We start from the raw sequence: 13771 nt of genomic DNA on the forward strand, positions 1-13771 counted from the left end.
AGTTAGGTACAAATCCTCAGTACCAACACCTTCGTGAGACTAAAAGGCTAGCTCTAGGACGTTGATAACAATGTGTCTGGAATTTGTATATTTAATGATGGATTATATATATTCTTGTGAATTGGACTTGTAATTGTAGTTTAAAGAATACTCTTGTGCTTGTAGTCGCATTCGCGGGGCGTTCGGCAATGCGAACGCTGGTCGCGGGGCATTCGGCAACGCGAACGTGGTTTGGAATGTTGGTCGTGGGACGTTCGGCAATGCGATTTTGAATTATAAATTTGAAATTTTTTTTGCGGGAAAATGTACTGTAGGGGCGGTTATAGATTGAACCACCCCCATAAATACCTATTTGTAGGGGCGGCTGGTGTTTCTAGCCGCCCCTACAAATCTATTTGTAGGGGCGGCTGGTAATACGAGCCGCCCCTACAAATCGATTTGTAGGGGCGGTGCATGATTTGTAGAGACCCTTGCGTAGGGGCGGCTGGGCAAACCGCCCCTACAAAGGGTTACCAGCCGCCCCTAGAAATGCTTTTTGTAGTAGTGCCTCTCGCCCGTCCTCCCTCTCTCCTCTCCCATGGACACCTTGGCCTCCTCCTCCTCGGCCACCAGTGCCGGCACCCTGCCCGCAACAGACACTCCCACCATGCCTGCCATGAGCGCTGGCACTGCTGCCCCAATCGTGGCTCACAACTACGCCACAGTCAATGTCAAGTCCCACATCCCATTTATGCTAGACCTTCAATCCAACTACTCCAAGTGGGCATTCTTCTTCAAGTTGCTGTGCGGCAAGTTCGGCCTTCGCTCGCACATCGATGGCTCTACTCCCCCTCGACCTGATGATCCTCAGTGGGATGCTGCGGAGTGCTGCATCTGGGGCTGGATCTCTGGCTCCATCGATGACTCCATCCTTGACCTTGCCATGGATGGTGCTGATCCAACCGCTCATGATCTGTGGGTGGCCATTGAAGGGATCTTCCGCACCAATCGGGAGCCGCGCGCCATCTTCCTCCTCAACGAATTTCACTCCATGGTGCAAGGTGATAGCACCATATCGGCGTACTACCAGCGGCTGAAGATCAAGGCCGCCGCTCTTCGCGACATTGGCCATCCTGTTCAGGACTCGCAGCTCGTCCTCGCCCTTTTGCATGGCCTCAATTCTCGCTTCTCCAACACCACCGATGACATCACCAACTCCGCTGTACTTCCCACATTTGCCAAAGCCCATGACATGCTGGCACTAAAGGAGCTCCGTCTCGCCAACGATAAAAAGACGGTCGCCAGCACCGCCCTCCTCACCACCACCGGGTCTGGCTGCACCAGCCCGGGCGGGTGCCGTGCTCTTGCTGCCATAGCCAACTTTGGATGTCCACATAACCCACATGTGACCGGCTATGGCAGCAACAAGGGCAGTGGCGCTGGCAACAGTAGTGGCAGCAAGGGCAAGGGCAAGGGCCGGCTTGCCTGGAACAGCGGCTCTGCGCAGCAGTGTAGCGACGTTGACTAGATTGGCCAATACCGACCCATGGGCCCCTGGATTTGCTACAATCCATGGGGGCCACAGGGCCCTCCTTTGGCTCAGTAGGGCGGCTGGCGCCCAGGCATGCTTGGCGCCCCTCCTCCTCAGGCTCACACGACCTTCGCGCCTCTGCAGCCCCCGATGACATTTTCGCCGCTCCACGTCTCTCAACAGGCTCCCATGTGGAACCAAGATGGTCTTGTCGCTGCACTCAATCAGATGCATCTCTAGGGCCAGCATCCCTGGGTCCTGGATTTTGGCGCCACCTCCCACATGAGCTCCTCAGATGGTATACTCCTTTCTCGCCATCCTCCTCCTCACTCTTCCATTACAGTTGGCAATGGTCAAACTCTTCCTATTTCATGTCATGGCGAGTCTGTTCTTCATACACCAGAGTCCAATTTTCATCTAAATAATGTCTTAGTTGTCCCATCTCTAGTTTGCAATCTACCATTTGTCCGTCAATTTACTAGGGACAACAGCTGCTCTATAGAATTTGACGCTCTTGGTTTTTCTATCAAGGATATCCTGACCCGACGTGTGATGCTTCGCTGCAATAGTGCTGGTTATCTTTACACCTTCCCTACTGCGTCTTCCACTCCACACACCAGCATTGCCATCTCCACCAACCTCTGGCATCACCGTCTTGGTCATCCCAGCTCCGTCACCATTGACATTCTTTGTCGTAATGCATCCATCACCTGTAATAAAGTAGAGCAATTGCTATGTCATTCTTGTCAGCTTGGCAAACATGTGCGCCTTTTTCAGATTCCAGTTCATATACTTCCATGCCTTTTGAACTTGTTAACTGTGATGTATGGACATCCCCAGTTGCCAGTGTATCCGGGTATCAATATTATCTCATTTTACTTGATGATTTCACTCATTTCTGTTGGACCTTTCCCCTCACTTCAAAATCTGAAGTCTCCACACATATTGCAAATTTTTGCAATTATGTCCACACTCAATTCAGCCTTGCCATCAAAGCTGTCCAAGCCGACAACGGCCCTGAGTTCGTAAACAATACCCTCCATACTCTCTTTACTTTCCGTGGTATTCATTTACGCCTCTCGTGTCCATATACCTCCCCACAAAATGGCAAGGTTGAACGCCTTGTTCGCACATTGAAAAACATTAGCCGCACGATGCTCCTACATGCACACATGCCTGCTCAGTACTGGGCTGAGGCGCTCGCCACAGCCACATACCTTCTGAACAGGCGTCCATGCTCTGCTGTTCGCCACAGCATTCCATATACTCTCCTTCACAACAAACCTCCTGAGTACTCCCACTTACGTGTCTTTGGGTGTCTCTATTATCCGAACTTGACCACCACGGCTCGCCACAAACTCTCCCCTCACTCCACAGCTTGTGTTTTTCTTGGCTATCCCTCTTCCCATAAGGGGTACCGCTGCCTCGACATGGCCACTAAGCACATCATCATCTCTCCCCATGTGGTCTTTGATGAAACTTGTTTTCCCTTTGGGCTTTACCCCTCTAGGTCCTCGCCAAACGACCTGGATTTTTTGCTTGCAGGCACTACAGTGCCGGTGCGTCCTGCATCTTTGCCCTCTGCTGCTAGGCAGTCACACCAAGGTTTCATTGAGGAGCTGACTAACAACCCCGCGATCTTGTTTCATGGCCCTATACTGCCTGCTACTCCACCAGCAGCCGATCCACCACCTGCTGCTCCTCCAGCGGCTGCCCTGGCTCCAACCGTTGTTCACGGCGCTCCACCAGCTCGGGACATCCGGCTTCTCTACAGCCGGCGTCCCCAGGTGCATGACGGGTCCTCTACAGCACTAGGAATGGCTCCTGCACCTGTTCAGCAGCCTCCTGCCCCTGTACAGCAGGCTACTGCTCCTGTGCAGCAGGCTACTGCTCCTGTACAGTAGCCATATTTGCCCGTAGCTCCACCAGCACCTCCTGTACAGCAGGAACGACACATCATGCGGACCTAGTCCGGGCCATACTGGTTATGCGGTATGTGGGGCTCTCTGTGACAACCACTCTGTCTCCACTTCCCGCCAACTACCGTAGCGGTTTGGCTGATCGAAACTGGCATGCGGCCATGGATGAGGAGTACAAGGCGCTCATCGACAACGGGACATGGCGCCTCGTGCCCCAGCCACCCGGTGCCAACGTGGTCACAGGCAAGTAGATATTCAAGCACAAGTACCACTCTGACGGTACCCTCGCCCGCCACAAGGCTCGCTGGGTGGTTCGTGGCTTCTCCCAGCGCCACGGCATCGACTACTAACGAGACATTCAGCCCGGTGGTCAAACCAGCAACCATCCGGGCTGTCCTCAGCATTGCTGCCTCACGCGTCTGGCCTATTCATCAACTCGATGTCAAGAATGCTTTTCTCCATGGACATCTAGAGGAGACCGTCTACTACCAGCAGCCCCCATGCTTCGTTGACCCTATTTTTCCTGATCATGTGTGTCTATTGCAGCGCTCCCTCTATGGCCTGAAGCAGGCTCCCCGAGCCTAGTACCAGCGCTTTGTGACATACATTCGCCAGCTCGGCTTCGTCGCCTTGACTTCCGACACCTCCCGCTTTTGTCTACAAAGACGGGACCAGTATCGCCTACCTGCTTCTATATGTCGACGACATCGTCCTTACTGCGTCCTCGACGTCATTTCTACAGCAGATCATTGGGCGCCTCCACTCTGAGTTTGCCATGACTGACCTGGGCGCACTCCATCACTTCCTCGGCATCTCCGTCACTCGCTCCGCCGACGGCTTGTTCTTATCACAGCGATAGTATGCCGTTGAGCTCCTTCAATGCGTCGACATGGCTGAGTGTCACTCTACGACGACACCTGTTGACATTCATGCCAAGCTATCCGCCACCGCCGGTGCCCCTGTTGCTGATCCGTCCGCGTACCGGAGCCTTGCTGGCGCGCTCCAGTACCTCACGCTGACTCGTCCTGACTTGGCATTCGCCGTCCAACAGGTGTGCATCTTCATGCATGATCCCCGCGAGCCGCACCTCTCGATGATCAAGCGGATTCTACACTACTTGAAGGGCACTCTCTCCTCTGGCCTCCACATTGGTGTCGGCACTGTTCAGTCACTGGTCGCCTACTCTGATGCCGACTAGGCTGCCTGCCCAGATTCTCGGCGCTCCACCTCTGGCTATTGTGTCTACCTCAGCGACAATCTGATTTCTTGGTCCTCCAAGCGTCAGACCACGGTCTCCCACTCCAGTGTAGAAGCAGAGTACTGTGCTATTGCTCATGTGGTGGCAGAGTGTTGCTGGCTGCCCCAGCTCCTGCAGGAGCTCCACGTCTCTATTGCTTCGGCGACGGTTGTCTATTGCGACAATGTTAGCGCTGTCTACATGACAACCAACCCCGTTCATCATCGTCGCATGAAGCACATTGAGATTGATATTCACTTCGTCCGTGAGAAGGTCGCCTTGGGACAAGTTCGGGTTCTTCATGTGCCGTCCTCTCACCAGTTCGCAGACATCATGACCAAGGGCCTTCCTATATAGCTATTTACTGAATTCAGGTCCAATCTATGCGTCCGAGATCCTCCCGCTTAGACTGTGGGCGGGTATTAGGCAGGTCTATGTGTGATTAGCTATAATTAGCACCTACTATGTATACTTGATTATATTCCTTGTATACCCAGCCATATTGGCTATATATATGAAGGTCACCCATATTGGGTGTGAGGTGTGTCTCTACATGTAGGGGTATATGTTAGGCTGAGAGAGATGATCAAGTGATTCATGAAGTCCGTGGCAACTGGCAACAGTTTCGCTTGCTACATACAATAGGAATAGGAGACATTGGGACCTCGAGCACTACGATGTTCGCAGCAGTCTTGCTCTGCCTTGCCGCCTTGCTGGCCACCTATATATGGCACCTCTCGAAATCCATGTGATCCTGCAGGCCCAAACCCCAAACCGCCTCAACCTTTTTTTCTTCGACTTTGGCTGGGTTTTCATCAAGCCTCTAGAAACTGGATGTGAATAAGGCTATGAAAACCCAACCCAAGTTGTAAGTCATGTCCTGTTAACAAGGAAGTAAAAAATTTCAGAATTCTAGCATATTGCATTCCCCATCTCTGCAATTTTTTTAGATGTTCTGAAGCATCAGGAGACAATTGTTGCAAACCATTCAAACTGACATGACTCGTACACATGTTATAGGCTCGCGAGAGGAAGGCGACATGTTGCCATGATCCCTGAGCAACTAGGGCCGCGATATCAGGAAGGAGCATTTGTAGTCATGCCTAGGGGATATATGGTTTGGCTGAAGCTCACTAAAGAATATCGTGCCTCTTGTATCATCTGTAATCTTACAGGTTCATCTTAGTAGATCTGATCAATACTTTCGTGCATGGAGATTAGCGTGTAGCTTGCCGTTGTGAGGGTTAATCTATAAAGAGTGGTGTTTTTTTGACGCAAAGGACTGTGGGGGAGATCCCCACATATAAAGAGTGGTGTTAGAGCCCATAGTTGGAAAACCTGGAAAATCTCGCGGTCATATGGTTATTGGGGGAGCACATTAACATCTCCAAAAGGATACCCGAGTTCTATGTGACGTGAAGAGTTGGACTCGGGTCCTGTAGAATGTCTCCAAAGATCACATGTTGTGTGTGTGGTGTTGAAGAGTTAGGTCCGACGTGACAGAGTGGATTGTTAGTTTTATTCCACATCAATAATTGATGGTGGGGGAGTTCCTTAATTTTCTGCTGCCTAACTTTTGGCGAGATGTGTTGAGACGTTCTCCTAATAATATAACTAGTTACTTTCATTTGTCCATCTAAGACATCGTTATACTCATATATTGCGGTAGCTGGTAGGTGCACTCAATGAATTGGATCAGCATCGCCGCTGCTTTTGGACACCCACACGTATGGTACACAGTGATAGCTTCTAGGGTCTATAAAAACAAGTATGTTTTTGTTGAGAGAGATGATCAAGTCGTGCATGAAGTCTGCACGCGGCAACGGTTCTTATTGCTATATACAATAGGCATAGGAGACATCAGGAGCCTTAGCATTAGGATCTCTTCGTGTGCAGGCAATCACAGGAGTCCTGCTACGCCGAAGCACCGCTATCAGAGTATGGCTAATATTCTACTAGGACTCCTACATGAACCTCGTATCTCGGATACAGAATTATTCTAGTGGTGATGACCAACATGGTCTCCGTAGCATGGTCGTCTTGGACTTATAAACCTCCAGTGCATGGTATTTTAAATCCTGTGTGAGTATATAATTAATATGAGCGACCCTAGGAGGGTGATCGCTTCCATTAAATAATTGGTATCGTGTTCCCCTCACCAGCTGCTTCGCCATTCTGCAGGCAAGATACAACAGTTTAACCTGTCCAGATAAATCCGCACCCAGACCCTTAAACCACTCAGTTTTTTCTTGTCATTGGATTGGGCTGGAAACCGGATTCAAAGCGGATTTGTTTGAAGGTCCTAAGCAGTGTTAGCTGAGAGTTAAGCAAAGTGCTGTTACAAAGCAATCAATATGACGGCGGATCTTAACAGTACTTATATGTTCTTTGGTCCCTTAGTTAAAGAGAAAAAATGAACGCTAGCTAACTGCCAACAACAGTGCGGCTTCATTCTGCGGGCTGAGGGAGATCTGGTTGATGGAGATATGATTAGTTCTTGTACTCCATGTGTCATCCAAAAGGGACAGTCGCTGTGGTTGGATCCGGTCGGTGAAAAGTGCTGGACACTAGTCGCGCAGGAACATAACCATTTGCATGCCTCGTTTCTTTCCCTTGAGCATTATCCCATAAGTTACATATGTAGTATGCACAGTCCATTGCGAATGCCTCTAGCCATCATTGAACTCTGGGAAAGGCCTGGAGTAGCTAGGCTGGGCTACTCTGAGTCTCTGAGATTTCCAGCTGTATGCAGTGATGGAAAACATAGCTAGGTCATGGCATAGCCATAGTGAAAAAGAGGTGCAACTTCATGCCTGAACCATATCACACTTTTTTACGCCTTATATCTTACTCCAGTTTCATTTTTTCATATATAGCTAGCTATTGGTGGATCTGTTTTGTTGATAATAGGACAAGGCTGCTATAATTTTAACATCTAGTTATTGGTATACGGCGTGCTGCAATTGTGGCAGACCCTAATACATTTATTAAGTGGCGATAACGTGCTACATCAGACTTCCACTTATTAAACGTGCTAAGGCACGTTGGCTAAAAAGATCATGCTATGTGATAGGACGACACATTTTATTTGTCACTCTTCTCAACTTTTAACCTTTGTTAGCTAGTATTGGTCAACTATTGAGCCCTTGCATAAAAATTGGTTCATCCATTAGGTGGCATGCATGTTTGAATGACATATGACAACGTTTTAGTACTAGTTGTTAGCCCTAGTTATCTAAATAGGCCCTAACATGGAGAGTTAATGTACAAGCATTTCACCTCAGTTGGTACTTATTTGTATGCACATTATTAGTTTTAAACACATGTAGCTTAATGTGAGCAGCTCATTACATGCAAGCTCATCTAGTGGTAGGTGCACTCAATGAATTCCTGATCAGCCAATGGTGCTATATATAGCTATTACATGGAGTATAACTTGGACTCCCATACTTCTTTGGTCCATAAAAGAATTATGTGTTACGCCAAGAGAGATGGAGTGGTTCGTGAAGTCCACGCCACCACTGGTTCTGCTAGCTACAATAGGCATAGGAGACATTGGGACCTTCAACAATAACATGTCGACACATCTCCTACAACTATAGTAGCCTTGCTCTGCTCAGGCATGGCGTCTTATTTTGTCCGGCAGGAAGCCACGAATGTGCTGCTCTGCCTCGCTCGCAGCTTCGGTAGTTTCACCCTTCAAAATCAAGGCAGCCTCAACAAGTCATCGCCTCCACGTCAGTCGGCCACAACGTTTTGTGATCATCCATGGAGTACTAGCTCCGACCTCCTGTAGATTGGCATTCTTCCAACAGATAGCTGTGGAGATTCGGGCTGGTGTGTGCAAGTGATGGCGGGCCTGTGTTTGTGGCCTTGTGTAGCAAAGCAAGTAGGTCATACTGGTGCATGACCCACTTGATGACCCAATAAGACTAGTTGGGCTAACGTGTTTAACCCACAAAAACACAAAAACCTTCAGGTTAACAGACAAAGCTAATAATTAATAAGCTAACGCAGTTGGCTAAAACCTCCAAGCTGGGTTCTGATAGGCTGAAACCCAATATGGTTAGAGGACAAATGGATATGCTAGATCAGAACATGCTTCTGCACATAAAGAAAAAGAGTGTCAAGGAAGCATCCGATTAACATAAAAGTATTCATGTATCAGACACCAGTAGAGACGTTGTTACATATGCTTGCCCTCATCAGTGGTCGCAATGGTTGTCCCTCGCTGAATTCTAGTACAACACGTCAGTCCACTCTGCGCTTGGCCGCTCCCCCTTCGAAGTCTTGTATGGATTTCCACCAAGGCACTTGGGTCTGAATATCTCCTCAGCTGCGCCGGTGCCTGAGCTTCATCAGTGGCTGTCTGATCGGGATCTCATGCAGCGATTGGTTCATCAACACTTGCAAGAGGCACGGCTGGAAACTAAAATTTTCCTATAGGTGAAAACGACAGAAAAATAGAGAATACCGACAGGGAAATTAGTAAATTATTTTTTTCTATCAGTATACCGAAAGGAAAACACCGACGGAACAAAAGCGACAGTAAAATAGAATTTGCCTATTGGTTGTTGAATTTTCCTGTCGTTTCCTGTCGTTACAGCAATTTCCTTGTCAGTACAACATCGACGGGAAAATTCAAAGGATGTTAACAAGAAAATGTAGTCACATCATGTTAGATTTTCAGCCCTGTCGTAGTAACCCGACAAGGAAATGTGTGGTCACCGTCAGAAAAATTGGATCTACAAACAATTTCGGTTTCAATTTAAATTAATCATACAGTAGTGTTATTTAAATTAATCATAGAGTAGTGTTATTCATGTAACACATTATTGGTCACAAGTGCATAAATGAGACCATCAGTTCGAATATCATATATATGATAGTTGGCACAAACATCAACATTACATACAGAATTTGTACATGTACTTTTTATATATTTGACATCAATACAAGTGCTTCACTGTTATCTGCTACTAGCCTAGCAAACAATCTAGCCTATCTTCCGGTACCCATCTTTGAAGACTTGCATCGACGGGGTTCTTCATCCTCGTTGAGGAAAGCCTGCAGTGGAACATTACACCATTAGAGACTTCTGGAAAAAAATGTGACTAGCTTGCAGTGGAACAGATGTTTCACTTCTGAAGGACCGGAAACGGCAACCAAAGAGGGGTGAATGGGAGCCTCAAATTTCTTTCGAAATATTAGGTCGTTGTCCCAAAATCAAGCCCCAAAAGCAAACACACGCAAGAACGAGATAACTCCAGCCCAAGGATGGCTAGGTACCTCTGGTGATGACCTAGAGGCACAAACAAGCAATCAAGAACAAACCAAAATAAGCCCACAACAAAACATCAAGAACTGGTGAAGACAGGGGATCCACAGACTGTCCGGGGTCTTCTTGCAGACTGTTCTCGGTTCAAAAGTTGCAAATAGGATAGCTGGGAAGTGATTCCGTACGCTGTAGAAAAATGAACGCCGAACAGTCTGAGGGTCGGTGGAGGACTGTCCACAGTTCAAAACAGCGAGAACCGAAGTTGGAAAACAGATTTTGGACGCAGCTGAAATAGCCAAGGGCGGACTATCTACACCCGGGACTGAAGCGGAGTGCAAGACTCGCCTGTGCTTGGCCCCGAAAGGCGGACTGTCCGAGGATGAGCTCCGGACTGTCCGAGAATTGCGAATCAGCCCAAAAACAGATTGCCCGATAATCGCCTCCAACCAAAATCCGTTTGATGTGCGGCCAAATCAAAACCAATTGCCACCAAATTTTAACCACATGGTCACAAGGCAATAGGTGAACTACCACTAAGAGATCATCACCCAATTTGAAGCCAATCAACAGGAAATTGGATGAACACGGTTTCCCAACCCTAGAGCTTGATTCACCCCGATCTATGAACTCGTGAGGAATTAGTTGAAATCCGATTCACCCCGATCTATGAACTCGTGAGGAATTAGTTGAAATCCGATTCACCCCGATCTATGAACTCGTGAGGAATTAGTTGAAATCCTTCGGTGCAAAGGCTCAACTCACATCCTAGTTCATCTCAGTGCAAAAGGAACGAATCAAAACGACCTCAAATCGAAGAAACAAGGTAGGAACGAGAAGCGAAAAAAAACAAGAACGCGAAGAACACAAACGCGATTCACACAAACAGCTCACAAATCGAATCTCAAAGGACACAAGGAGGTTAGGGCCTCTATTCCCAACCAAAATCACAGGTTCAATTACACCGGGACACTAGTTCATCGATGGACCTCTTGAGAAGAACCTAGAGAGAGGAGAAACCCTAAAGAGAGATGGAAGAGAGGAATGGCAAGAGGTGAGGGAGATTGGGGTGCCCTCATCCTTATTTAAGAGGGCTATTTTACACAATCCCAAACCTACCCCTAGATATTTTGAGTCGAACCACTTAACCCGAGGGCATTATGGTCCATCCCGAGATATTCTTCATCCGACGGCCACCGTTCCCTTCATGAGATAGCTTTGCCTCGACGCGAAGTCCTCGATGCCGCCACGTGTCGTCCGTTCCTCCTCGGAACCTTCGTCCGGGTTTTGAGGCCAAACTCGCGAAACCATTACCCAGTGGTTTTGAGGCTCAACCCACCAAACCACCGCGAGTAACGTACTCCATACGTGTCCCCCGCCACTCGACGCGTGTCACCTCCGTCCTTGACCGCCCAGGCACCAAGTCTTCCAGAGCCTCGCTCGACTTGCACGTCCGCTGTCTTGACTCGGTCAACACGATCTCTCCTCCATGTACACTTGCGCTTATGGATGTCTCCAGATGTCAGCCACCACAGCTGGTCACCCGGCCTTCTGGTCCCTCGGTTCAAGCCTCAAATCCGTCGTTCACCGCTCCTGGTCCATCGGTACGGCACGTCCCTACTTGACCTTCACCTCGCCATCGACCACTGCCTCCGAGCTCCACACCTACGCACGCCAAGAGACATGTTGCACAAACCAACTTACACCACAGTTAGTTCACAAACTCAACCTAGGACGTGAATCACGCTGACAATCACTCATCACAAATCCAAACCACATGTGCATATATCAACCTTGTGTTCACAACTTCTCAAGTACTAAGTAAATGCTCAATTGAAAGTGATTTCTGGAAAAACAACTAAGTAATGTCTCAGTTCTGCACCTACACTCATTCTAGTTTTCTCTATGCAAGATAATCACTAATCAACAGACCTTGTGAGTCTATGGCAGAAAAAAAGTTAAACCGTGAAGATAAAGGAAGTCCAATGACAAAGGCAATGCATATTGCATTTTTCAAAATAATATTAAGGAACTATGTGCATTAATAAAGGAACTAGCAGTAAAATGCATACATAATGGTTGCAGTATACATCAGCATCAGTCACTTGAAATAACAAAACTTCAACATTTTCATTTCTGAGAAGTGTTGAGATATGTAGAAGGCAGTTCATACCAGCCGACACAAGAACTTGGAAGCTTTGAGTTGCCTAACTTTTCCTCCGTGTTTTAGTATTTCAGATGTTGACTACAAATAAATTAGAAATATGTAAGATTAAAACTAATTTCATTGGATACAATGCCATCCCTGTGGCACTGTATATCATAATAAAGTGGTATGAAAATCAGGAAAGCTGTAAATTAAATGTTCAGAAAATTAGATAAATAGAGAACAGGTAAATGTACTACCGCACTCTTCATATGTAGCTATCTGAGAAATTAGTGCATAGTAAACTAATGAGGATTTGCAGGTAGAATAGAGCATGCTAACCTCTAGGGCGCCTTCCAATAAAGCTTTGTTTACACTGCATCAACAACCAAATCTAAGAATTGTTCAGAAACTGAGAGTACTGATCTCATCATTTTCTTATAGTTGTTCTTTCTTGCTCATATTTACCACTCTAGCCTATAGATCTGCAAGAATAAATCTAGCATCGAATGTATTCAACTTGTACTGCTGTCGTTGTGCCTTATTTAAGTGCCACGATATGTAGTAGTCAGCTAAGTCGTTCATTCTTTCAGGCTAATTAGTAACTTGATTCACTAGTGAATAATGGACTAGATGCATGTTCCGTTGCTGCTCATAAAGCAAATGGTAACGGAGACAAAAAGTGACGAGGATTGAGTGGGCTTCACCTTGGCAACGATGAGCTCGGAGATCTGCTTGCTGAAGTCATCAGTACAGAGACCGTATGAACTACAAAAATCAGACACATGAGATCAGGAAAGATGAAATCGAGAGAGGGAGATGGAGAACTTACAGGATGAGAGGCCAGCGCTGGAGAGGAGCTGCTCGCCGTAAGCCACCACGCCTCCGGCGCCGGAGAGGAGCTGCCCGCGCGTGCGAACGCCACCTAGCATTCGAGCAGGGTTGGAGTGGCCCGGGACGAGGTGGAGACGAGCCGCGCGTGCCGGATCTGCCGTCGTCGCCAACCTAGCCGCACGCGCCGCCGCTTGCGGCCGCACCGTCGCGGTAGAGGCGGATCCTCTGCCGTCACCCACCTAGCAGCGCGCGCCGCCGCCGCTTGGGGCCGAGGGAGGGAGGGCGCCGCCGCTTGAAGGTAGCGCCGCCGCGGAACGAGGGATCCGGATTCGCCGCCGTAGCGTTGTGTGGGAAACGCGAACGACAGAGTGTGGGATGTGGGGCTAGGGTTTGGGGGCGCTGGTTTTATACGTCCGCGGAATAACACACGTTTTTGGGCCGGTTGAAAGGCTAATGTAGCCCAGGCCCTTGGCTGCACGATTCGGTCCTAACCTTGCCGAAATGAATTTTTCTGTCGGTGAGGACAGGCGACACAGGGAAATTATCTTTTTTTTTCTGTCGGGCTAGTAAAGACCGACAGAAATACTATTTTACCCTGTCGGTTCTGGTATTTTTCTGTCGGTCGTAAGAAACCGACAGAAAAAATAGTAATTTTCCTATCGGTGCAAGTTAAACCGATAGGGAAATCTTAGTTTCCAGTAGTGGGGCTCAACTGCATAAGAAGAAGCAAGCTGACAAGAAGCACTTGGAGCGCTCTTTCAATGTGGGTGACTTGGTGTTCCACAAACTTCAACCGTATGTCCAATCATTGGTAGCAGCTCGCTCCAACAACAAACTGTCTTTCAAGTTC

The 13771-nt window shown here is 48.1% G+C and overlaps 2 protein-coding genes across 5 annotated transcripts; one reads left to right on the forward strand and one right to left on the reverse strand.

The window, feature by feature from the left end:
• The first annotated feature begins 577 nt into the window (after nt 1-577).
• On the forward strand, nt 578-1507 carry LOC136507643 (uncharacterized). Its single transcript, XM_066502300.1, has one exon. It carries the CDS (start codon nt 578-580, stop codon nt 1505-1507), a length of 930 nt encoding a protein of 309 aa, XP_066358397.1.
• Nucleotides 1508-9567: 8060 nt separating this feature from the next.
• Nucleotides 9568-13290, reverse strand: LOC136509350 (uncharacterized). 4 transcript variants are annotated; one of them, XM_066504170.1, is made up of 5 exons: nt 12920-13290; nt 12795-12855; nt 12430-12463; nt 12115-12186; nt 9568-9733 (listed from the first exon to the last, which is right to left on the reverse strand). In XM_066504170.1, exons 1-5 carry the CDS (start codon nt 13017-13019, stop codon nt 9668-9670), a joined length of 333 nt encoding a protein of 110 aa, XP_066360267.1. In that variant the 5' UTR covers nt 13020-13290; the 3' UTR covers nt 9568-9667. The 4 variants fall into 4 exon arrangements, 2 of the variants coding, with proteins under 2 accessions (XP_066360267.1, XP_066360268.1); XM_066504171.1 differs by lacking the exon at nt 9568-9733 and adding an exon at nt 10890-11606; XR_010772322.1 differs by lacking the exon at nt 12430-12463.
• Between the last annotated feature and the right edge of the window lie 481 nt (nt 13291-13771).

Source organism: Miscanthus floridulus, chromosome 15 (assembly GCF_019320115.1).
Source record: "Miscanthus floridulus cultivar M001 chromosome 15, ASM1932011v1, whole genome shotgun sequence".
Lineage (NCBI taxonomy): Eukaryota > Viridiplantae > Streptophyta > Magnoliopsida > Poales > Poaceae > Miscanthus > Miscanthus floridulus.

Excerpts from the sequence above, each read along its gene's own strand:
- LOC136509350 (XM_066504170.1), bottom strand. The coding sequence starts at position 13,019 with ATGCTAGGTGGCGTTCGCACGCGCGGGCAGCTCCTCTCCGGCGCCGGA. Across the intron at positions 12,464-12,794 it reads CCGAGCTCATCGTTGCCAAG|TGTAAACAAAGCTTTATTGG; the intron begins GTGAAGCCCACT and ends TTGTTGATGCAG. Across the intron at positions 9,734-12,114 it reads CCAAGTTCTTGTGTCGGCTG|GCTTTCCTCAACGAGGATGA; the intron begins GTATGAACTGCC and ends GTTCCACTGCAG.
- LOC136507643 (XM_066502300.1), top strand. The coding sequence starts at position 578 with ATGGACACCTTGGCCTCCTCCTCCTCGGCCACCAGTGCCGGCACCCTG.